This window comes from Branchiostoma floridae, chromosome 10, assembly GCF_000003815.2.
Source record: "Branchiostoma floridae strain S238N-H82 chromosome 10, Bfl_VNyyK, whole genome shotgun sequence".
Classification (NCBI taxonomy): Eukaryota; Metazoa; Chordata; class Leptocardii; order Amphioxiformes; family Branchiostomatidae; genus Branchiostoma; species Branchiostoma floridae.
The window spans coordinates 18,082,830-18,108,480 of NC_049988.1; the positions used below are offsets into that span (position 1 = coordinate 18,082,830).

Consider the following 25,651-nt stretch of genomic DNA (forward strand, 5'->3'; position numbering starts at 1 on the left):
TATGACTGATTTCAGACTTGTCTGGTTCTCATCGTCTACATTATTCTAATTAGAGTAAATGGCGTCATTAGAGTTAACATCACTATTCATAGATTATGTAAATATGGAAGCTCTAAATATTTCATAGAGGTATCAGCTATAGGTTATAATACATGCCGTATTCAATTTCATCCTATATAACACTTTCACCTACAAGAAATTTTACGCAGAAAAGGTTTGGCTGGTAGATTTCAATTTTCAAGTAAATTTGAAGGAGATTTCGTCTTTTCTTCCAGGTTGATCCTGCCAGCCGTGTCTCCGATGATGAAGTTGCGTGGGTGGGTCCAGCTGGCACTCCTCCTACTGGCTGTCGGAGGAACTGCAAGTAATAAGCCATTCATAATCCCTAGTGATCATTAGTGACACGTTGTGGTCTAACGTCAAAGTTGAAGGCCACCTGGCATTCTTTGTCTACAAAGCTAGGCTGTTAGGGGCTTTATACTTTGATCGTGGACCATAATGCACCACGACTGCCCATGTGCAACAGAAACATCAATTATCTAGGTGAAAAAACATCAAAGTAGCTATAGATATCGACCAGTATACAATGCTGTAATAATATGATAATGATATAATCTTATGATATAATGTGTTACGATATTGTGATAAAATGATACAATGTAATGATTTGATAACTAAAATGATAACGAGAATAATGGCATAAGATAGTTATATGATATGATCTGTTAAGTATACAATGTGGACTGGTAGACAAGGATTGGTTGATACTTAAGGGAGGCCCTGCTTTTTCTGTGTGTGGCTGTTATGATTTATCATTGAAAATATGATAAATAAGACACACAAAACTAACAGCTGTCCTCACCTATAACTTCTAATTTGCATAAATGTATCGTTTTAGGCCACAAGGCGTCGTCATGTTCTGAAGAGAAGTCTCTAAACAAAGCGGACAAAGATGGCGAGTACACACTCTACCCTTTTGAAACGAGCAAGGACGTATCCCTCCGCGTCTATTGCCACGACATGGCATCAGGGAGCCCGAAAGAGTTCCTGACTCTACCATCCGGTCCTGATGAGAACTACGCCATAGTCTTTGCTGATCGACTGGCTGACGGCTGGCGATGCACTGGCGCATTACAGGTAGGTAGCAAACACGTGCTAGAAAGACAAAGCTACGCTCTACTGTAACATTTGAAGAGTCACTTACGTGCAAGTACATATGTCTATGGCACTACGATGTGGTAAACCTCATGGCTACATCGCTTTCTTTGTGATGGAGGTGTATTGCTTTTAAGTTTTACTGTGTCTGTGTGTCTGTATGTGTGTTTATCTGTGCTTATGCCTGTGTCTATCTGTGTTTATGAAATGAATAGACACATTAGAACAAGAAATATAACGTTACCAAGAAACTCAAAGATGCAAATTTCCAAAAAGCTTCGAACTTTACCATGTTTATGGAGGTTAGACATCAAAGTAAACAATTATATCTAAATATAAAGGCAACTCAATTTCTACAACTGGGGATTTGCTTCCGGACGTTTCGAGTGACCTCCATCACTCTTCTTCAGCGTCACTAGTATGAACAATTCAATACCAGTACATCTCGTTGAACATGTTAACGTCACTAACTCATCAGTATCATATGCAAATGTTTCTCACATGCTAATCATGTTTAGATAGTTCTTGTTATTGTCTTGTGATTATCAATTTAGTTAATGGCAAGCTAAGCAATATTACAGCGTCAAAGTGGAAATATTCTGAATAAGGCAATCTGCATGATATTGACATCTACTGCACTGTATTTTCACATTTACATCATCATTTCATACTTTGAGCGGTTAAAAACAGCCCAGAGACAAGTTGCATGAGGATATTCCTAATTATTGTACCCCCCCCCCCCCCAAAAAAAATAAGGACTTGATCTGGAATCCTTGTGCATCTCGTTCCCGCACCGTTTTTAACGGCTCAATTTATGAAATAATGATGTGAATGTGCTAAAATAGTGCATTAGATGTCAATATTATACAGACTGCCTTATTCAGTATATTTCCACTTTTAACAATTCAATATTTCTTAGGTTGCCTTTAATGGCAAGCTAGCGTCATTTTGTAAAAATCCATTGCTTACGTAGAAGCCGTACAAATCGCGTGTCGGGACCACGAAGTTCAGCAAGCTCCGGATCAAGTTCGAGGATTCCAGGGTCGAGGTTATTCGAGATGACCACACCTTTTCCACATCCACTGGTAGGTCAACATCTGGTTTGCACACAGCTTCTGTCTGCTTAAAGTTAAAGAACCATAGATGGCAGATTTGTAACAACAGCTCAATTCGCTACGTGTACACGCGTAAGTCAAACAGGAGAAATTTCGACACCATCTGGAAGGTTCACGTCACTTTTGGTTTGGTTATGTACAACGAAGACTGTATGTCGAGTTGCAATGTAACTATTATGTAATGTTTCACCTTTAAAAGTCTTCAACGTGACACAGAAACGTTCTTATGCATCAAGTTAAAAGGTTCAGAATGTTGGCAGTGTCTTGCTCATTGACAATCTTTAGTGAATCTTTAAGTTGTACCAATTACATGTACTAATTGAAGTGCTGTTAAAAGAAGACTTCTTTAACTTTGAGACAGGAAGAACTTTTACAGATTTCAGGTGACCTTATGTTGATAATGTTTTGCCGTCTGTACACAGGGCCCAACAAAGTAGACTACGGACACGCTGGCGACTGTTACTCATGGAAACAGGGATGCGCTAAAGGCACGTTCAAGGTGGATCTTACTGGGACGGAACTCGTGCTGGCATCTGATGTCCACTGGGTCATGGAGGAGCGCTGGCCGGAGTATCTGACCATCAACGACATGTCCATCTCCAAGGATAGGAAGGTTTGTCGCTTATGCTTACTGCTCGGTGAAAGGGTCTTAACTTTAAGCTTCCTGCTGGATCCACGGTATAACTCGAGAAAGCTCATTCAAATGTTTCAGGTTATTTTCAACTATCACTGATAAGGAATGGTGTATTTATTTCATGCAATTGTAGATTTATTGACAAACAATTTGTCAGTATTTCTTTTTGTTGTGTTGATTAGCAAACCAAAATCTTGAAAATTGTTGATTTTACTTCTACTTTTTCTTGTCAATTCCACTGACATTGTTGACTGGCTTGTAGAAAGCGACAACAACATAGCGTATTTGCATAGACAATCACAACAACAACATTCATGTAGCTGACATGGCATGTTTCGAACTCGGGACCTCTTGGGCCTGAGCTCAAAGCGCTGCCGATTACGGCACGCGATCTCGCGACATGAGTTTGAATGTCTCGTTGACGAAGTCTTAGATATAATTATGATTTTTTCCCAACATTTCATACTATTCAGGTTGCCTCTGCCCGATGTGGTGGATGGTGTGGACACTGCTGGCCCGCCGACAAGAAACTATTTCTGATGCATCCGCATTGTAAGTACAGTACGTTAATGAATAAATGAATGGTTTTCTAGAGCCAAAGAGTTGAAACACTTTCTAGTTTTGACCACCTAAAAGCTGTGTGTCAAATACCCTTCCTCTTTGTCAAAGGGAAATATTTCCTTAAGAAGAGGTAAGAAGTCGAACCTGTACAAACTAGCATACATTAGACTTTGTAGTGGTAAGAAAACGTGCTCTTACTTCACTAGTACTAGTACTTAGATTATTTAGAACTACTTAGAATTTTATCACCCCCACCTGTACTTAGCTTGTGAGAGCAGAAAAGTGCAATGAATGTCTTCTTCATTCATTATTTCATAAAATTGTGACAGGTATTGATGGGTATTTTCATTGGATAAGAAGAATTTAACTGTCGACAGATGCGAAATCTTATGAAAACATGAATCAATCATTCTAGGCAAGAAGGCAGCATCGTGCTCTGAAAAGAAGTCTTTAAATCCAAAGTACGAGGATGCAGAGTACACACTCTACCCTTTCCCAACAAACAAGGACGTATCCCTCCGCGTCTATTGCCACGACATGGCATCAGGGAGCCCGAAAGAGTTCCTGACTCTACCATCCGGTCCTGATCAGAACTACGCTATTGTCTTTGCTAATCGACTGGCTGACGGCTGGCGATGTACAGGCGCATTACAGGTGAGTAAAACTATCAAAGTTAAAAGCTATACACCGCTGATACTATGCAGTTGCCAGATTACTAAATCGTACCTTAGACCATATCTGTGTAACGAACACTTCAATAAATCTCATGTTTTTTTAATCGATCATAATGTGAAACCGCTTTAAATTTTCACTGTTTACAGGACCCGTATGCCTCCCGTGCCGGGACCACGAAGTTCAGCAAGCTCAGAATCAAGTTTGAGAATTGCAGGGTCGAGGTTATCCGAGATGACTACACCTTTGCCAAAACCACTGGTAGGTCAACATTTGGTTTGCATACAAGAAAGACGTCGCTTGTGTCTGCCGAGATGCAATTAATATGTAGAGTTGTATTTTGAAGACCTATCGGTGACAAACTCTTGAGGATACATTGGTCACTCCGCACATCTTTAAGCCAAAAGAGTAAATCTTTGAATGCAGCATTACATCTACTCTGTACTAGAAGGTTGAAGGTCTCTTGCCGATAGACATACTAATTTTGTCCCTTAGACATTTAGCGTCATGTGGACTTGCTCAACTTTTGCCTAGAAATAATTTACAAATGTCAGGTGAGACAGCCTTTTATAACGCGTCAGGGGAGATACTCGTAGCCTTTAATAACGCATCAGGTGAGATAGCCTTTTATAACGCGTCAGGTGAAATAGCATTTGATAAGACTTACTCAACTTTTGCCGAGGGAGGAAAAATATCAGAGAATTTCTAATGACTCGCTGTTTCATTGAAAACAGGGCCCAATGAAGTAGACTACGGGCACGCTGGCGACTGTTACTCATGGAAACAGGGATGCGCTAAAGGCACGTTCAAGGTGGATCTGACTGGGACGGAACTCGTGCTGGCACCTGATGTCCACTGGGTCATGGAGGAGCGCTGGCCGGAGTCTCTGACCATCAACGACATGTCCATCTCCAAGGATAGGAAGGTTTGTCATGCCATGCAGCCGAAACTAAGTTTGAAGCCTCGATAAAGTTGTAGAGTTTTAACATAAAATCATCATCTATGAAAAGCTTATGAATGTTTATATGCTATCGCATTGACTAGCAAACAATGGCTTTGCTTTTAGTCAACAGACAGATCCAGCGATAACATAATCAGAATACATTTGTTGGGGTGTATACTGAAGCGTAATAGTCAGCTGCTCCTTATTCTTAAAATTGTGTTAAAGGAATGTTTGATATGATAATGTTTACAACTATTTTTTTTGTTATTCAGGTTGCCTCTGCCCGATGTGGTGGATGGTGTGGACACTGCTGGCCTGCCGGAAAGACAATGCATCTGCTGCACCCGCAATGCGACGGCAAAGGTAGGTTAAAGGAGCAACCATGAAAATATCAAAATAGAGCTACTGCTTGGACTCCGTTTCTTTCTTTCTCTCTCTCATTGGCTCTGTCTCTCTCTGTCTGTCTCTGTCTGTCTCTGTCTCTCTGTCTTTCTCTCTCTCTGTCTCTCTGTCTCTCTCTGTCTCTCTCTCTCTGTCTCTCTCTCTCTGTCTGTCTCTGTCTCTCTCTGTCTCTCTGTCTGTGTCTCTGTCTCTGTCTCTCTCTGTCTCTCTCTGTCTCTCTCTCTCTCTGTCTCTCTCTGTCTCTCTCTGTCTGTCTCTGTCTCTCTCTGTCTGTCTCTGTCTCTCTGTCTCTCCGTCTGTGTCTCGAGGGAGAATGACGACGGCAGCAATCTGACTGTGAAGTTATCGTTATATCTCGTTACGTCAAATAGCGTTGAATGAGTTGCTGGTAGTTTCCTTGCAAAATCAGGTCGTTTCATATCTTTGTGCAGTCTAATTTATCTCTTCTGTTGTTTTTTACGGTAGAAACCAATTCTCATATCCAGAGTGTTCCACGAGGACAGTGTGTGGTCGAGTTTCACTGATTCAGTCTCCTTTTACCATTTTCTGGCAGAGTCGGGACCAGGAGTGGTGCATGTCGAGCTGTGAAGTCCATTGTGGGTACGTTGTAGGTAATATGCGCAAAATTGTTCCAAAAGGCCATTCACATTAAGTGATTATTCTTATAGAAATTAATTGCTTTTCACAATGAAAATAAAGGGCTCAAGCAACAGCTATATTCAGTCACGTACCACAGTTAGGCCACAGCAAGTATATTTTTTGGATGGCATCAGCGATATCATTAATTTTCACATGATTTAAAAAGAAAGCAAGAATCTCCCCATGTATAATAAAATGCGACGTCTAATTACAAGGTCAAATCTTATTTGTCATTGTTTTGTCATACAGTTTAAGGAGGACCTCGAGGATTCTGGGTCCAACTGCAGAGGATTTGCAGCAGATTCATCTGCAGCCACCACAGCTCTTTATTGTCGCTTAAACATTTGAAAATTCTGCGCGTTTAATCTATAATTTAGTCGGCTTTATATTAATAAAAATACGCAGTGTCCTTCTTATACCTTTAATTACTTGCTGAAAATGTTGCTACATTCGGATTGTGAGTTCACTAATCTTTGGAAGATAGCAAGTATAGGAATAGTGATTCTGTCATAGACAGCGTAGACGCTGTGCCAATAGTAAATTTACAGTTCTATTCCTCATTTTTATCTACTGTAGTACTTAGTTACATGCACATAATGCCCTTCTAATGGCAGAATCACACAAAGTTTACTCGGTGAAAAACTGGCAACACTCACATAATATTGAGTTTTCTTGAATTCTAGGAAGATATCAAAAACCAAGTGTGGGTCTGGAATGGTGACAGAGTATGCGTAGACACAGGTACACAGTGTCCTGTTGTAAGATCATACCACGTTTACTTGGTGAAAAGTTGGCAACATTCAGATTCTCCTTAAAAGCAAGAAACGGTGCTTTTGTTATAGAGTTAGACGCTGTACCAATAGTACATGCATAGATTTATTACTTATTATTGCTTTTTGAAATACGGGCACACAACTTCCTTCTGATGACAGAAAATCAAATCAGGTTCACTTATAGTGAAAAGTTGGCAACATATGGATTGTCAAGTCATCTTGTAAAAGATATCAAGTGTGGGAACGTTGATTCTTCTATCATAGAGGTAGACGCTGTGCCATTAGAATACGCATAGCTTTATTACTTATTAATACCTATTTGCATACAGGCACACAATGTCCTTCTAATGACAGATATCATACCAATCTTGCTTGGTGAAAAGTTGGCAACATTCAGACTGCGAGTTCTCCTGAATTTTGGAAGATACTAATACAGTATCAAGTGTAGGGCTAGTGATTCTGTCATAGAGGTAGACGCTGTGCCACAATTATAGACATTCACATCCTTGGATACTACAATAGAGCATATTCAAAACTCTGACTCTACAAGCTTTAAACATAAGACCTGAAACTTGCGTTTGGCGACCAGCTGACTGTGCAACAGTGATGACATCACGTTAACAACACCATGATGTTCCTCTTATGTAATCTCGGTGCAGATCTATGACTGACTTGCTTCGCTTTTTCGGTATTATGCACATCGTCCTAGTTGTGTGCGTTTCTTCATTCCTTGCTCATGGTACGGCCAAGCAGCGAAAAACGAACACCACCAGAAAGACGCACAAAATACCTAAAACGTGCAAACCAGACTAGAGCATTTCGTCTACTTTGATATTGAATTTGCGTTGTTCTTCATAAATGTAGTAAGAACACGTGAGAACGGTTTGGATCTATCAGAATCAAAAGACAGAAAACAGTATTGGAACATTATTAAATTAAGATACAGGATGCGTTTAGCATTAACAGCAATTTAATGTCTTTAAAGATTGTTACTCTACCACTTGTATCTTAAAGCACGTGTAAAACGCATAGAGCTTGCTGATGTTCATCATGGAACCGACGTTAGAATTAAAATTTATTACTTATATATCCGCATATCCATAGGTAACGATAAGTGAAGTTAGACCCAAGTCTGTACAGTTGCAAAGTCGTTTAACTCAATAAGGAAAGAAAATGAGTTAATGCCTTAAGTATATACCTGGTATATACTCTGAAATTCATATCAAAATCTCATGAAACACATATTTGTGAGGGCAGACCACATTGGCATTACGTTCCATTACAGTTCAACGACTTTCAACTGTACACCAATGACGTAAGCAGATTTTTACGACCATGTTATCATAAGAAGCATGTTTAAAGAAAGTTTTGAATAAGAGCTTGAGATATGGAAAGAACTTGAAATATATCAACACAGTAAACAGGCATGTCATTCACAATGGACCGCTCCCAAAGCCCCGCCCCCTGTTCGATCATGTTCTAGGTGTTCGAAATAGAATACGGGGTTCCACCTTGTTCTATTTGTTCGATATACGTTCGATCAGGATCTGTCCATTATCCTGTCTGCTGACAGGCAGTAAAATGATTGAAGAAACACGGCGGTTATGGTAAAGATTACGGAAAGAAAACTGTTAAAGACTTGAATTACTATTGAACTACTGTTATGTACGAACCCCCGATTCATTGGCGGTTGCAGACAAATCTGAGATGGTGAAACGTAAGATAAAATGTACATGTCGTTTCTTTCAGTCTTTCAACAACAATGAAAACAATGGTAACTATGAAATCTGTAATACTGACGCTGTTAGCAGCATTGCTGTATCTGCTCATGATCTGCTGTCTTTTATTGAGACTTGCGATGTTATGGAAGTGTGTTTTTTTCTTTGTTCATTCTAATAAAGTAAAATTGCTGCAGCTACATGGGATTTTGTGATTTTTTAATAGTGTTTCAGTGTGACAGGACGGCTGGATGTATAACTATTAAAGGGGCAACGAAATGGATCTGGCCGTATGAATATTAAGTATATATATACAAATAGCTTTGTTTAATTTTTATATCAAACAAGCATAGAAGAAGTTTTTTTTAAGATTAGATAGGGAGAGGCGGATTTGTGTACCTAATTTTCTATAACAGTAACTGTGCTTGGTCTGAAGTGGTTGGTTATTGAAAATGAAAATAAAGAAAAAAAGCTGTATGTAGATGAGAACCTAAAGTAAAACGAGAACTATAAAAAAAGTTGATCATGTATGTATGTAGGATTATTATATTCAGTTTCCGATAAAAAAAAAGCAGAACTCTCCCTCTCTCTCTCTCTCACACACGAAGCCCGTGACCGCCTCATCGGGAGCTCCCGGGTATCTCCTCGGCACTGCAAGTGTTGCCAGCCGCTGAGGTCAATTAGCGCACGCGGTGGGAATTTTTACGGGGTGGAACTCACTTGCGTGTACCTTGCTCCCTATGTGATGATAAAAAACAACTATCAGAAACATCGGTTGTCAAAATCGGCCAGCATAACCCAAACACCCATTGTGTTGTACCCGTTGGATGAGCAACTCGCAACACATGTAATGTCTCTGACAAAAAAGGACCAGATGACAAAAAATGCATATAAACATACCAACCCCTTCACTAGTGAATATGCACAAGTTTGCTTCAGACAGAAGATTAGAGACAGCCATTCTGCAGGATGGCAGACATCTATGAAGACGCCTGTGTGGTGAACCCGGCAAGCTTCTCCGATAAAAAGGGTGCATCACTGGACCTGTCATCGGGCGGAGATGATAAAACAGGTAACGTTCAACGTTAGGGCGCGGTCACATAGGTCGTGCGATAGTCGTACGATTTTGATGCCATAGAATTTTCAAGCAGGCCGTGACAGAATCGAACCAACCACCGGCTTGGATCCAAAATAGCATTTTCTGTACCAAGACAGTTAAACTTTGCAAGAGACATACATTTTGTCCTCCAAAATGCCCGATGTTAGCGATCGTACGAAGATCGCACGACCTATGTGACCGCGCCCTTAACGTTTATGCAAGGTGCAAACATCAAAACGGTTTTATCCGTTTGGCATTACAATCTGACTTCAACCGTCTTACATTTTGCGTTCACTATGTAAACTTGCCCTCATGCTGGCAAGCCGTTACAGTTCCTTGAAAAAGGACATGGTAGTATTGCGCCGCGCCCTCTCGCACTGACGTTGTTGTGATCCCGCACAGCCTTGTACTTCTGAGTCAGATTCTTGGTCTTCGATCGGTACTGAACCCATGTCTTGCTTGAGCCGTATTCTTTCATGGAGAACCAACATACAGATAACTGAGAAATGTAGGGTTTTTTTTTTCTTTTTTTGCAACGTCGCTTCCGATTCCCCCCTCGCGATTATAGAAATCCATTAAATTTGGTTTTGTTCCAATATCTGTCGCTCGTATGAGAGATCTAGAGAGTGTTAGACAGGCTTAAGAAATAATCCTTAAACATTAAAGAAACCGCAGGACAATGTGTGACCCGGTGTCATTGGCTGAAAAAGCCAGGAGTGACGCAGTCACACTGCAATTGGACTATCAGCCGTCGACGCAGTATTATGCTTCGCCTCATTTACCACCTGCTATAGCTTTACCAGCAGTCTTCTTTTATTTTTAAGAGGCACATAGCTACTATTACAAAAGCGTGTTGGTAAATGTTGTGTGCTGAACGAATGTTTTTTCCTAGCCGCACAGAATAAATAGGTTCCACCATGGATTCCGTACCCAGACATGATTAAATACATTATGTAAGTACAAATGTGTACCTTGCAATGTAACTGCCATTATGATAGTGCTTTTTATATAACGGCTAGAATCAAACCTGTATAGTTACAATATTGCGATATATGTTTGTGCACAGGATGATAATTTGAAAGAAAATACATACAGATTGAGTATGTGTGTGTGTGTAATTCTAATGACATTTTACATATTGAAAATAAATTGTTTGGGACACTGTATACGTCATACATGAATGCAATGACGTCACGCCCTCAAGGCTAGGAAACGACAAGCGGAAAGCGGCAGGCCAGCAGACAATATGTGAGGAGGAACAAAATATACAAAATATGCATATATATTCTCCAAAAATATCATAATATAAGGACCAATACGCCCAGCACAGCGGGGAAGTATGGTGAACATTTACCGGCAGGACAAGGGTTAATAATTACAAATTAAAAACCAAAAGGAAGACATACTAGTTTCAAGTCTGCATGGAGAAGTGAACCCACATTCACACATCCTGTTCACCATCCCATACAGAAAAATTCTATTTTATTTCTAGATTTTCTACATCAGGCAAAACTTGATAAGTGCACTGTGATGTCATCAATAAAAGTTACTTCCTGTGGCTTGAATACAAAACCAACCGGGCTGAATCCTCCTCCTACGCACGCGCACATTAACTGCTAGTGCCGTTGGGACCGTGCGTAGGAGGATGGACTATATACTGGACTATATTAATAGTCTACTCGCCTAACCCAAACTTGTGCCATGACAAACTCGCGATTCAGCAATGTAGAATAGATAATGTAGATAAATAGGAATATGTGCTTGTTTCTAACGGTAGTTTTTCTTATATGCCGGTTAAATCTAATAAGGCGTCAATTTGGTTTCTTTTGTTTTAGCTTTTATTCAATGTTTCAGCACGCATTTCCAACAGCCACCGTCGTCATGGCAATGTATGTTTTCCATTGCCAATCTTGTTGGTGATGCCATGTACCTGAAAAGTGGAAACTTTTAAAGTTTATTCAGCCCATTGGCCTCCTACATCAAAATGTAGGCAGCTAATCTTCCTGGACTGTCTGTTTGTGCTTTTCAATCAATTAACAAATGTTAGAATTATCCTGAACAGTTCAAATCCATCCTACAGAACTGTCAAGTTCGGAGTCCGATGACGTCAGCACAGCTCCGGACGTTGATGATCGCCATGACTACATCCCAGGGATTGGCATGGCAACCGCCAATCAGAGCCGAGCCCGGCCCTGCCCCGTGCTGAACGTCATCAGCTTCCTCCTGCTCCTGCTGATCTGCTGCCTCCTGGCGGTTGTCGTGTCCATGTGTGAGTAGTCTTGTGAATCTATTTGTGTGTTAAACACAGTTGATGAGTTTGTTTCAACATTACTCCCAAACCTACATGGAATTTGCATACAAAGAAGATTGATGTCTGTATATGGCAATAAAAGATATCCTTCATGCGAGATCTCCTCTACCTAAAACCTTCCTGATATCATCATATCATTTCCCAAGTACGATATCCCCATCGGTTTGCTATCAGATCATTTCGAAATAAATATGCAAATGACATAATCATATTCATGGTTTCCTGACTAAAAAAATAGCAGTCATTTGCCATTAAGGTTTATACAATGTAGTATTTCGTCATCAATTATGAAAAATTACGATTTTTGCATCATTGATATCTTTTGAATGTTTTAATCGTTTTTCTCTTTTCCTAAGTTACATATTTCAGGAGTTTGAATCACTTTGAACCAATGTCTTTGAACAAAGAAGAATTACAATTTTCTTATTATCTATGCAAATCTTAAAATTCTAATAATCACTATCTAATTATGCCCTGAGCTTTAAAATCTACCTCAAGACTTTGTTACATTGTTGTAATCTGCCATCTCCAATTTCCTCGTCATTAACACTGCTCAGTGAATTCAGTTTGAAACAGTGAAAAGTTTCTTCATGCATCAAAAGTTTTATTATATATCCAGACTTGGCCGTTCAGCAGTCTATCAACCAGGGACAGGAGAAGATGGGGAAGGTAAACATTCAAATTATTGCTTCTGCGCGAAGGTAGGCAAAGAACCCATTGTTCCCGTGTTGGCTTTGCTAGATATTCCCGTTCAAAGTTCAAGGTCTCTTGTATTTATAATGTATGCATTTCAAGTCTCAAGTAGTCTGCATCCAACTCTAACTGTACAGGGTTCAATGCAGAAGGCATTGCGGCTACTCCCCTCAAAGTCAAGAACCGGTTCATTTTCACAATGAAAATCAGTCCAAGAGGAGCTCAGGATTCTCTGTAACTATGGTTAAAAAGTTATTCCAGAAGCCAGCGCCATGGTAACAAATAGTTCTCAGCCTGCTAATAATTTGTCCATAGAATAACAGTGAAATCAACAGGATGAGGATGTCCCTGCATTATCCTGATTTGGAGGAGTTGGCAATCAAGCTTCTTGGGCCTGATAAGCGGAAGGGCTGCAAGAAGCGTCTGGCCTTGTTGATTAAAGTCGACTTGGAGTAACACTACGACGAAGTCTTAACTCACTGAAGTCTGTGTAAATAAAAATTTAGGGTACTCAAGCATCGTTCTATCGAGCTTGATTGGACGGGTAACTTCGGTGCCAAACTATCATTGGGTGTCAAGTCACGTTTTCTTGTGTGTAAGTCCACAAAGTCGACTCTCGTTGAGTTTATGTAACGCTCAGGACAGGGGTTATGTGAAAGTCTTTGAAGACGCTGCAAATTTCTGCGGCAGTGTGTGTGTAAACCCAGCCAATTTCTCCAAAACTTCTCAGGTCACAAATATGGAGCAACTGTTCACCAACGAGCTGTCAATCATCCTGGAGCATCAGGAGAACCTGACCAATCGGATGAGGCAGCAGATGATGACTCAGGAGGCAATGATGAAGAAGCTGTCCATCGTCCTGGAGATGCAGAAGAACATCACCTCCGCGTGGGACCAGCAGATCAGGAAGCTGTCAATCCCCGGTGGGGAGGACCAGCAGGTCAAAGCGATGTCCAGGGCAATCGTCGCTGAGCTATGGCAGAAGTTCATTGCCATGAAGAAAATGTCATGGTTTGGATGAGAGTGAGGCCTATGAATATTTGAAAATTTACTTGTCCAGTGGTATGCGGATTTTGAATGTAGAAAACTCAGCCAGCTACATGTACATGGCTGCAGTTCTTGATTTGTATAGCCGGCACTTTGGAAAAGGCAATTTACATGTATACGACTTTCCTCACTCCACCCAGGTGTAAGAATGGGTACCTGACTTCTGTTGTGCAGTGGAAGGAGAGGGATGGGCTCCACCTTCCAATACTGTGCCTTAGACACAGTGGATAACAATCTACTGTCCCTACTGTGCCTCAAAAGGGATATGGGACTACCTAAATTTAAAAATTTCCAACTAAAAGGAAAGAATCATTTAATCCACATCCAATGTTTGTAAAAAATCACTCCAGGTCCAAGATTTCTGTATATACAGACAATTCAACACTGTTGCAGGGTAGTTGATCTATGAATTGTGTATGAGTATGTGACGTCACAGTGAACACAGCAACGAGTTCAAAACCCAACAATTTTATCTGTATTATTTTCCACTTTATTCTTTATCTGTGCAGAATTGAGTTACACATCATAACACCTTCCTGTGAGACATATGTTTTGTATGAAAAATACCTACAGCCCTTGGCCCATAAAGTAATTTTGTGTCAATTTAAAACAAATGCACATGTAAAAATTCAGTTTTCCTCTGTACATAGGAAAAGAGGGAGTTGATATTTAAAAAATGATCAAATTATCGAATGAAATGTCTGTAAAAGTTTAAGTTTGTTTCCAACTAAAATTGTCAGATACCAATACAATGTTGCACTAATACGTAATGTCACACGTAATATTGCATACCTGTTTACACATGAGAAAATACATGCAGTCATTGCAGCTATTGACTTGAAAAAAAAAACAAGAAAATATCTGTATAATCAAATCAACATGGTCTTACATATCCATTACACATGTATATCAATTGCATGCAATGATGGCAATGCCTGATCAACACCCAAATCTCCTTACTCGTAGAAGAAATTAAGTGTCACAAAGTCAACAATTTTGTAATACAATGGCTTATAGTGTTCCACATTATGTTTACTCACATTGTTTACTAGTTTTGTGGCATAAACATCAATGACAACACTGCATATCAATATAACCAAGAGCTGACCTAGAGCATTGTAATGCCCTTCATAATGGTATTTACAGTATAACAACAGTTGTTTCCATAGTAACAAGATGCGTAGAAAAGTAATAGATGGATGGAAAGGAAATGCATGCCAAATAAAGAGGACAATGGAAAATGTCGTCAAGGAAAATTTTTCTTTCTTTTCGAGTTTCTTAATTATCATACATGTACATCTTTACAAATTGGAACCTGTGATGAAAAAATGCATTGATACACCATGAGTTTATAGGTTTCAATTGTACATTTACACCAGGACCAATTTTACCCTGTATCTCATATATCTGTATATAAAATGACCACATTGATCTTTTCATTTTTACAACATATCTACATGTGCATATCTGCATTTCAACGTTTGAGGCAATCATGTCAGCTATACAATGTGACAACTTTTTTTGGTAAAAATTAAAAGTGAGAGTACAACGTTCATCACTTTCCATTAAAGAAAAATGGCCACTTCTATAAATGTCCATCTTCATTATCAATAAATCACATAAATTCTTGGTCTTTTATAGGGGCGAGTAACCTTGCCTCTCCCCTTAAGGATGTGTGTGCTAATATTGTAGAAATTCTAAAATGGTGTGTTACACTGTGAGGCAGGTTACTGTTTATGCTTAATATAAAATCAACACTATGACTAGTATGAGACTAACATCATCATGCAAGGATCTGCTTGGATTTGAAAAAGTGCAGGTGAGACTGAACAACAAAAATGCATTCATGCAAAAAAACTGAAAACGTGCCACATATATTGAATAAGACTGATGCCTAGGTCATAATGTAACACAATGCACATACATGTATGCAGCAACTGTCCAATATAAGCTTTCCAAAAATATCATTTATAACATTATTGTCTTTTCATTTATATACCACTATTTCCAAAATACACATCTTTCATACTTATTTTCTTCAGGGATTTTCCATGCCTGTATGTATTGTATTGCTTATCATGATTACACTATCAACTTGTCTTATCTGTATTTCCACAAGACTGTCACAGTCAATATCAGAAAATTGCTGTACACGTAACTGTACCTGGGATTCATTTGGCTTCATTACGTTTTACATTGTAAAAATGCATCATATATCTTCCTTTTTTGGACTAGGAAACAATGGGATCTTACCAAACTGCTTTGTCATAAGCTGTTTTGTATAATTGATCCGAGGAATGACCATTACAATCAATATAATATTTGTTGTTTTAAAAAATCTCATTCTATTCAACTTACAAGTAAGTGTCCTCTAGTTCATCTATCTCCTCTGCTGTCATTTCATCCACTGATTTTGTTGGACTGGACAAATTCTGTTTTTCGTCTTTTTCCAGGGAGTCCCCCTGTCCCTGAATCTCAGAACTTTGTTCCATTGTTTGTTTTTGTTCCGCCATAACCTCTGACATTTGACCCTCTATGTCAACCCCTTGCCTGTTCTCTACCTGATGATCCCCACGCTCTATGTTATCTGCACTGGAAGATTCGTCTGTTTGTCTTGTTTCTGGTGGTCTTTCCTCTACATTAGTGCTTAAAACAGTCAAATCTGTCACATTAGTTTCTGTGGAGTCAGAGCTGCTTGCCTCTGTACTTTCCTCCCTGTTAGTGCTATCATCATTCCTCCCTGTAACTAACCCTGCTGTCTGACTTTCTTCCCTTGTTTCTACAGTCTCTTTCTCTGCCATATCTGTAATAACTGTGGGGTCCTGATTTTCCTGTGCACTGTTTTCGCTAGACTCGAGGTTGATATCAACCTGTTCTACCTGCTTTTCTGTGACTTCTTCCCGACATTCTGAGACCTTGACCTCATCTGGTACATTCATATCACATTCCTCAGCAACATTTTGTACATTTTTCCTTTCCCCTTCATTATGTGATGAAAGAAAGCTGTCAGATTCAGCTTCAACCACTTCCGTAGGCACACCTTGCTGCTGTTCAACATTCTCTTCAGCAAGAACTTTACCAGGTACAGTAATACTAGGTGTAGGCTCCACTGAACAATGTGATACATCTTCTTTACCCTCGTCTACAACATCCTCATCTACAACATCTTTCAAAGCTTTCTCAACATCATCAACTGCATCCTGCTGTGCAAGTACATCTGTGTCTTCCTTATCTGTTTTGTCTGCTTCTATCTTAGAAATAGCATCATTCTGAGAAGTGGTATGACTATTTTCTGATGAACTGTCCTTTTCTTCTTCCTTCCTTAATGCAGCCATTCCTTCAAATGTTGCTCCATCCTCGGTGTTGTTTCTATCTACCGCTGTTACCTTTGCTGTCGGCCCTTGCTCCACTGCTTGTTTTGGTACTGCTGCGGCCGTTCCTTCAGTGTTACTTCCTCCCTCCACAGCTTGCACAGATTCTGCTGTACATGAAGCTGTTGCCACAGTGGTACACCCTCCCTCTGTAACGTCCTGTGAACTTGAGGAGTAACCCTCCCCCACGCTGCTGTGAGAAGTGAACGATCCCCCCCTGTCCCTCCTGCTGAGGCTAGTGTTGTCCGTCTGTGCGATCATGGAGGCGTCGTCTGTGGTGGAGTCTGTGTCCAGGCTGTGGCCGTCATCAAGGTCCGAGTACTGAGAACAGGAATCCACATCTAGGAAAATATGAAAAAAATGTTAGGCCTAGGAAAAATAATGTTGTGTTTCGTGTTACAGGACTGAAAAAATTCTGACTGATAACTATGGGTATGTGACTCCACAACACCCCCCAAAGAAAGCCTAGAGTCGGCAGGTTTGTCTCGGATAGGACAGGAAACACAACATTCATCTAGGAAAAGATGGCAAAAAAGTTAGCTTTTACATTAAAAATGCTAACCTTTACTAGCCTAGGCTACATATCTGATTACTACTGGGGATCCTTGTACTCACTGCCCTGTCTTCATCACTAGTGATTATGAAAAAGTCAACTATTAGATTTTACCATTGTTGGGGGTTTAAGTGACAATGTGTAGTCTGTTAGTTTTAGTGCTGAATTCCTGGACTACTTTAAGGACACCGCTTGCTATATTTGCTTACAAACTGTTGAAAATTGGAAAAAAATGTCAATAAATGTACAAAATGGTTTTCTAGGTATTGTTGTCTGATGAATTGAAATCCACCACCCGTACCATCGAGGTTGATTTCCGGCAGGTCGTCGCGGTCAGCCTCGGCCCCCACCCCCGCGCTGCGCGGCTCCTTGAGAAGTTGTCGGTTGCGGTGGATCTCGTCTGAGATGCTCTCCAGGTTCTTTAAGGCCTCCCTGTACTTGACCTTAGAAGCTGACACGGCCTTCTGAAGGTCTTCCACGTTCTGTTTCTGTTGCTATGGAAACAGGTAGGACAAGATTACGTTTCCAATTCGAAAGGTTATAACAAATGGGTACTAGAAAACCTTTCTTAAACAAGCTTAACTCAATTTTTCTGTAAATATGTTTAACTTAGTCTGTTTTAACTAGGGCATCATCGAATACCTGCTGAACATACTAAGAAATGGTAAACCTCTTGCAAAACAAAGCAAAAAATGAATAAACAAAGGTTCAAACAAACAAAAAAACTATATTTTTGTACCATGAATGCAGTACAAGCATAATGCATGTCCACCATATCGAAAATTTGCTCTGCACAAGACAATGGATTTGTTTTACCACCAGAACATCAAACCCAATATATACCAAAACTAAGTTTACTTAACCCTCTCAACACGTCATATAATTTTTTCCTGTATACCATATACGACATATAATTTCAGTCTATACAGGTGTCAATTAGTACTTTTTGTGTATTATTATTACAGCTGTTATGTAAGGAGTAGACTAGGAAAACTATATATTGCTGGAAAGCTCACAGAATGGCCTTTCCAAAACAAGCAAAATAAATATCATACCATCAATCTGAGGACAGCAATCGTCATGGAAACCACTCAAAAACACATTTGCAACACTCCCAAAAAAAGCTTCACAAAAGAAAACATTTGGCTAGGGACTGAGTTTTTTGTGTCATTTATCATAAAACTATGTAGAAATACTCAATTATACATACACAATGCTGGTATGCTGTTAGAATGACCAAAAACTAAAAATCAAAGCATGATTTCAAATAAGTTCAGTGTTGATAAACAAATGTTCACCCCAATAAACAGTTGTGCCCCCCTCCCCACACCTGTAGTTGTACTATTGAAATAATGAATATGCCTTGTGCTAAATGGCAAATTATTTTTCTGGATGTTCTCCACATATCAGGGAGTCAAATAAATCCTATTACTTATGACTTGGGTAGAGAAACAGGTATCAGAGTATCTAAAATGTTAATTAAGACCAGTGACCTTTCTGACCTGACCTGGTCCTCCTCATGCCCAAGAAAAACAACAAGGAAGCATGCATGTAGAACTCATTAGACACGGTGATATCAGCTCATTTGATCTCAACAAAAACAGCTGGGTGTTTGCCTTGCTGTCCCTCAAGGATTTCCCTGTCATCACTCCTGTAAGCCACCAACAAAATTATCCACCAAATTGTCTCCATTTCTGCTAAATTTACTAAATAAACCTGTAGAAAACTGAAGCCAAAACACACGCTGGAGGCCTCAGAAACAGGGCTCAAATGCTACATCCCTTCTGGTTGGTCAAAGATACAAGCATCCTGATTGGCAGACTTTGCCAAATTTCCCATTTCACAGTAGTCAGTTTGAATTTCCCGCCGGAATTAAACCTGAAGCCACGATCGTGGCTTCTCGTGTCCTATGGGAAAGCCACGATAGTGGCTTCTCGTGCTGAGAGGGTTAATACATTTTGTTGTGAGGACAATTAAGTATATAAACTCTCAAAACTTTGGAAAAATTGTCCTTTGTGTAGAAGGACTTGGATAATACTTCCTGTTTTTTCACCACGTGAACACAAATGTAAATAAAAACAAAATGTTATGTTGATTGGTTTCTTTTGCAATCTGTAAAACTGTTCTACCTTACATTTGTATATATACTATACACTAAATGACTTACCAGAAGTTGTAGCTCAAAACTAGTCTTGACATCAAAGTATGGCCTGAGAAAAACAAACATAGCAGGTAAATATTGATCATGGTAAGGAGTTAAGGAACATTGCAACTATAGCAAATTACTACAGTACAGAGGCTGAGTCAGTCAAATATCTCATTCTGTGAGTCCAATTTTAGAGTTGGAGAACAGTTTATCTCTGACATAATATACATGTATTTTACTTAGCCTGAGTATCAGTCTAGTTTAAAGGTGCAGGCCAGGCAGACGGCGAGTAAGCATCTACCTACCAAAAAAAAATGTACCATTGTCTCCCGAGACAGATGGATGCCAACAATATAATACACCCCCCTATGGGAGCCCCAGTAAACTAACCAGGCTGATACTCAGGCTATGTCTTATACTAACCCAGATGAACTTTTATGTTAAGTGTTGATAGAATAGGACACAAAATCAACATACTTGGTAAATTGTACAGCAAATTACTACAAACTATAGGCTGAGTCAGTCAAAAATCTGTGAGTCCAACTATTTAGTTGGAGAATAATTCATCTCTTCATAATGTAAACCCAGATTTGTGTTGATAGAAATCTAAAAAAAACGACATACTTGGTTTTCACGATGACTTTCTTCAGTGACTTCTCTAACTGTTGCAGCTTCTGATTGGCTGTTGTGTAGGCCTCGGCTTTCTGCTGGTGGTCGTGTTCGCTCTTCGATCGCATCTGTTCTGCCTCCATCACCTGGGGGGCAAATGAAGAGTTTTACCGACAGAAAAACAGTACTTTTTCTTTCTTCTTCTGCCCCACCCCTTCCCCTATAAGATGTCTGGAAGAGGGACACCACGGATCTTGATGATGATATTGAGACCAATAACTAGGAGGACCTTGCAAATGACAGATCCAGGCAGCTAAAAGCAGAAGAAAAGCAGATCCAGACAAAAGAACTTTGCAACTCATCTGAGTCAGCCAACAGATGTGCCAGAGACTGTCATTCTTGTATAGGACTGTTTATCTATGCTACCATATTGGCAGCTTCTAATCAATAAGGATTTTACCATGGTCAATGCTGAGGAGACCCCCCTTCCCTGTCATGCTACTGTAAATACATACCTACCTACCTAAATATCCAAAAACATAAACACAAAGACATACACACAAAAAACAATACTACTATTTTGAATGCATTTGTTGTAGGTGAAAATAAGATTTAGCAATGAATGTTATTAGTTCTAAGGACAAAAAACATCTAACACGAAATGGCATTATCATCATATTCATTCTTCAAAACAAAAAAACTTGTGTAAAGCCTGCTGATTGGTCACCCATGACCTTTGACCTGACCTTCATGGTGGCGTGGTTCAGCATCTCCTGCCAGGCGGAGTCGAACTGTCTCTTCTCGTCCGCGTCGCTGAACAGTCGCTGTTCCGCCAGCGAGATGGTTTCTCGAGCAGCGCGGTGGATCCCGTTGGCTCGCTGGTACTCCACGGCTGCCTTCTGCGCTTCTATCTGTGCCTGTTTTATGGCAGATACAGTGTACAATGTAGTTCATGTATCTATTATAATGTATATATCATACAAGTTTGTGACTTTACTGACACTTATCTTAAGATATATAGGCTACACACATGGGGCTGTGTAGCATAACTGCAGGCCCAGAAACAAGAGGTCCTGAGTTCGAATCCTTGGGAAAGGCACTTAACATCCCTTTCCTCATTCTATCCTGGTGTTAAAAAGGGTACCTGACTTCTGTTGGGGAGGTAAAAGGGTGTCACTAGTAATTCACCTTTGGTAAAAGGGATTTATATACTTTGAGTACCTACTGTCTGGCAAAATACACCTGGTGATTATAGTCACAGTTTTATAATTGAGGTCTAACAACTGAACATAGTACATTCTGTAACATTCACATTACACACAACTGTTTATCTACAGGAACAGCAAAATGGTGGATCATAATAATTGTGTGCAGCTTTTGTGCCATACCCACATAACCTTTTTTCTTTATGTTGTACAGTAGTATTCGTATGATTGGTATGAGCTGCATATCATCTGTTATGATGCTAATATACAGACTCCTTTGAACTTGATTTAAAAATGAAAAAATAAACAAAATATACCTGTTTGGCCATTTTCTTGGCGTCATAGTACGGCCGTGCCTTCTGTACAGACTTCCCCATCTTCTTAGACAACAGGTTCAGCTTCTGGGTGGACTCTGTTAGGGTTTGTCGGAACAGTGCACGGGCTTCCTGTAGGATACATGTATGGGAGACTTAGAAATGGTCTGCATGGGGGACCAGTCGATGCTGAACATTAAATTTTGGAGGGGAACACCTTATGGTAAATCAACGCTAATTGGTAACTTGACAAGCATTTTCCTTTTACTTAATTACTACCCCGGTATGCTACATGTAGATCTGGATATCTAAGCTTCAGAATAATATGGAATAATCTAATGGATCTGCTCCCAAAAACCTTTTGCAGGAAAAATTAGACAGTTCACTTTTAAGCAAATAGTCCTCCTGCGTTTACCAAGTGTTCTTGGCCCTCTTAATTCTACCATTAAGCATTGCCAGGACCCCCCATGCAGACCCTCAATGATGTCGTCTTTAAAGTATGTTTCATATTCAATGTTCCAAACTGACAGAAACAGCTGCGTTTATACTGATACTGAACAGTTGGAGTGTGTCAATACTATACAGGATGCTTTGGACAATGAACCGTGAGGTGGTTTAATGCCAAATATGCAATCCAAACAAACAAAGAGAATACTTACATCCAACTCTGCCTCTAATTTGTTAATCTCATTGCTGGCAGCATTCAGTCTCTCCAACTCTTCCTGGAAAGCATAAAAAAAGCATGTTACAATACAAAAATTACAATACACAATATACTTTCAGCTCAATACTTCTCTTGGTGTTGTTTATTTCTTCAGCTCTGTGAAAATTGGAGGTATTGTTTTTTGTTTGCATGTTTGTGTGTTATGTGTTTCAGCAGCAGTATCTTACGATCCTCCGTATGTATTGTGATCATATATGGTATACAAAAAAGTATAATATGAACAAAAAGTTGAAGGCAGATGACCTTCGTACTGCAGCAGATCGTCTTGACAGAATGGCACATTTCTGTCAAGGCATACATGTATATTTAAAGTTTAAACACTTTTAATTTTTTTAATTCTAGGCACCAAATGAGATTGCATATTCTTCCTGAAATTTATGTTGGTAGTTCAAGCCCTGATTGCAATATTTACACATATAACTCCTAAAAAGGAAGAGACAGTAGACTAAATAAGGTTTACCGGTAACCTAAGCCAGCCTCCCTACTACTGAGTACTAGAGTTATAAACAACCTGACTCAGTCTGCCAGCTATCTTGTATACTGGCATATCTCCAACTTCAAATAAGGCAACTGGACAAAACTCTTCACTGGCAAAATTATGAGAGTTGACTTTTTTTGCACCATGAATTACATGCTAATGAGCTTTATTTAAAGTAACATATTATTCTGGCTGTGGATATACTGGCATTAAGAATTAAAAACAACTCTTCAAGTAAGTACAGTTGTAATTATTATAAAATCGAAGTAGATCAATGCTATATATACTCTCTTTAAACATGTACCATGCTAATTTGACACCCGAGATGGTCCTGCACACCCCTATATTTAATCTAAAGATTAACCAATGGTACAGCCCTATCACTATCCCTTAATCATGAGCCTAATTCGGCCCCATCCAGTCTAATTAATTAAACCATCCAATGGGAAGTACACTGACTAATTGGGCGCCCCATCAGTATTGTGGTATGAGATTGTACCAGATTCCCCAGCTGTGCTCAGGGACAGATGAGACTCTTACACTTACAGGGCTGGCAGGGCCCCAAATAAGTCCTCCATGATTCTTGTAACTATTAAACGAGGATCTGCATGCTCTTTTCCGTGAGGCGTATGCAGCCTATTTTTATATCCCGTAACTAGTAAGAAAAACCTTCCTATCTGCGTAATTCACAGCGTGGCAACCAAATTTAGCGCATTTGCCTAAATTCCTTGATTTAGTGTAATACGTAGGGGGTTCTTCAGCGTAAATCGTTGTTGGGACCCCCCTTGCAGACCCTCAAATAAGTCCACCATGATTCTGATCAGACTTTGGGTGAGAAACGTCACAAAACTGTACCACAAACTTCAGCCACAAAATAACAGGACAGCATAATAGGAAGGAGGAAGTCACAGTGTTTTACAGTGCCCCGGAAGCAACATACTAACATAGAGAACTCCAGAAATCACGGAAGATATAGGTCACACCAAAACGCACTACATGAATACAATGAAAGGGCTACAAATGTCACGGAAGCATTGAAAATGGAAGCCTGCTGCTGGCACAAAGCATTCGCAATCCTACATTTTGCAGACATGTGAGCAGATATGGGCAAAAGGAGGTACAGAAACTGGGCTACGCCCTGCCTTTCGTATCCTGTAGATGTTCCCGTCCCCGCAGAAAGTTTCCACGGAAGCCAGGCCGGACATTTTGAGCCCCTGTGTTGTTGACAGAGATCTGTCCTGCACAGAAGTCCTGGATCTATTCATACCAGATGGGAGGCAAATATCCCAGCATTCCTGCTGCTAGGGTCTTTAGAGATGGAAATGGAGTGTGCCAAGTTTCCCCAGGGGTCAACTCAGGTCAGGGGAGGGGGCGGGGCTTGGCAGGGATACCGTATATCTGGAAATAATCATACTGGATTTATTTTTGAAGTTCTTTTTTTCATCATGACACCACAAATCCTCATAGCTGACTCTAGCTTAAGATTTTTTTCTGTCTGACTCAAGGCTTGTTTGGGACTCAATGGGAGCTAACATTACTTTATACTTGTTCTTTGCTAAATCTGTTACTTTTGCTGACAAAAATGCCTTTTCCTAGATTTCACACCAGAAAATTCAGATTTTTTTCATGGACAAGGTGAAATTTTTATCTGTCTCAACAAGCAAATTTTTATCCTCGATCCAGGGACAGACATCTAGAGAGGGGTCCTGGAAACTACCCTGACACAAATATTACAATTTCATTGAACTGCTACACACTGTAGTACCTGAAACAGTTTCAACTACCAACTTCAAACAAAAATCTGCAAAAATCTCTGTTCCCTCTTACTGTAAAACATTCATTTCCTCAGTTCCTGTTGAAATAAATGCATTTAAAGTAGGTTACTCTTACCGGGATGGGGTTTTGTGCGCGTGAAAAATCTGCGCGTGAAAACTTGCGCGTGAATAATCTGCGCGTGACAATATGCAAATTAGCTGATTCCCAAGGGATTCAAAAAATATTTGCAGTTTTAAACTTAAAAAGCTGAAACAAGATGGCACAGAATGGAATTAAGTATTGTATTGTTGCATTCTAGGGTACAAAATGTCGATCTGATTGATTTTCAAGTGATTTTCAAATGTTAAGTTTTCACGCGCAAAAAAGTTTGAAATCTGCGCGTGAAACAATCTGCTTCAAAAAAGATGAAATGAAGCTTCTAGAATGGAGAAAAGCCTCAAATTGTAACATTTTACAATATAAAACCTCATACACACACGTACAAGTAATTTTTCCATGTATTTCTGTGATATTAATGGGATTTTGGATTGTTCAAAATATGCAAATGAATCTATTCCCAAGGGATCTAAAAATCAGGATTTTTTGAAACCAAAAATTCTGGTTACATATGGGAAATTATATCATAGGATCAAATTTTTCTGCCTTAGAATTCTTACTGCACATTTTCTGACATATTTCAGGAACTTTATTTTTTCACGCGCAAATTTTCACGC

The 25,651-nt window shown here is 39.6% G+C and overlaps 3 protein-coding genes across 4 annotated transcripts in view; 2 read left to right on the forward strand and 1 right to left on the reverse strand.

Moving 5' to 3' along the window:
• Nucleotides 1–275: 275 nt before the first annotated feature.
• On the forward strand, nucleotides 276–6,773 carry LOC118425162. Its single transcript, XM_035833988.1, has 11 exons — nucleotides 276–364; nucleotides 899–1,137; nucleotides 2,129–2,240; nucleotides 2,693–2,883; nucleotides 3,378–3,456; nucleotides 3,881–4,119; nucleotides 4,287–4,398; nucleotides 4,872–5,062; nucleotides 5,353–5,443; nucleotides 6,036–6,082; nucleotides 6,371–6,773. The coding sequence occupies exons 1-10, from the start codon at nucleotides 301–303 to the stop codon at nucleotides 6,068–6,070; spliced, it is 1,353 nt and encodes a 450-aa protein (XP_035689881.1). The 5' UTR covers nucleotides 276–300; the 3' UTR covers nucleotides 6,071–6,082; nucleotides 6,371–6,773.
• Nucleotides 6,774–9,573: 2,800 nt separating this feature from the next.
• On the forward strand, nucleotides 9,574–13,736 carry LOC118425024. Its single transcript, XM_035833838.1, has 4 exons — nucleotides 9,574–9,684; nucleotides 11,792–11,980; nucleotides 12,642–12,691; nucleotides 13,446–13,736. Exons 1-4 carry the CDS (start codon nucleotides 9,582–9,584, stop codon nucleotides 13,734–13,736), a joined length of 633 nt encoding a protein of 210 aa, XP_035689731.1. The 5' UTR covers nucleotides 9,574–9,581.
• A 498-nt stretch (nucleotides 13,737–14,234) lies between these two features.
• Nucleotides 14,235–25,651, reverse strand: part of LOC118424125 (SH3 domain-binding protein 5-like) — a 16,661-nt gene continuing 5,244 nt past the window's right edge. Inside the window, exons 1-8 of one of the 2 annotated variants that reach the window (XM_035832617.1) lie at nucleotides 24,305–24,476; nucleotides 22,620–22,682; nucleotides 21,964–22,092; nucleotides 21,188–21,358; nucleotides 20,457–20,587; nucleotides 19,854–19,896; nucleotides 17,988–18,180; nucleotides 14,235–17,474 (exon numbers count right to left, since the gene is read on the reverse strand). In XM_035832617.1, coding sequence (XP_035688510.1) covers nucleotides 16,117–17,474; nucleotides 17,988–18,180; nucleotides 19,854–19,896; nucleotides 20,457–20,587; nucleotides 21,188–21,358; nucleotides 21,964–22,092; nucleotides 22,620–22,682; nucleotides 24,305–24,427 — 2,211 coding nt within the window. In that variant the 5' untranslated portion in view covers nucleotides 24,428–24,476 and the 3' untranslated portion in view covers nucleotides 14,235–16,116. Of the gene's footprint in view, nucleotides 17,475–17,987; nucleotides 18,181–19,853; nucleotides 19,897–20,456; nucleotides 20,588–21,187; nucleotides 21,359–21,963; nucleotides 22,093–22,619; nucleotides 22,683–24,304; nucleotides 24,477–25,651 lie in introns of those variants that run through there. The other variant, XM_035832618.1, reaches the window with a different exon arrangement.

Coding starts and splice junctions, on each gene's coding strand:
- LOC118425162 (XM_035833988.1), top strand. CDS start 301: ATGATGAAGTTGCGTGGGTGGGTCCAGCTGGCACTCCTCCTACTGGCT. Junction 2,241..2,692: donor CACCTTTTCCACATCCACTG/GTAGGTCAACAT, acceptor GTCTGTACACAG/GGCCCAACAAAGTAGACTAC. Junction 5,444..6,035: donor CCCGCAATGCGACGGCAAAG/GTAGGTTAAAGG, acceptor ATTTTCTGGCAG/AGTCGGGACCAGGAGTGGTG.
- LOC118425024 (XM_035833838.1), top strand. CDS start 9,582: ATGGCAGACATCTATGAAGACGCCTGTGTGGTGAACCCGGCAAGCTTC. Junction 9,685..11,791: donor GGGCGGAGATGATAAAACAG/GTAACGTTCAAC, acceptor TCCATCCTACAG/AACTGTCAAGTTCGGAGTCC. Junction 12,692..13,445: donor GACAGGAGAAGATGGGGAAG/GTAAACATTCAA, acceptor AAAACTTCTCAG/GTCACAAATATGGAGCAACT.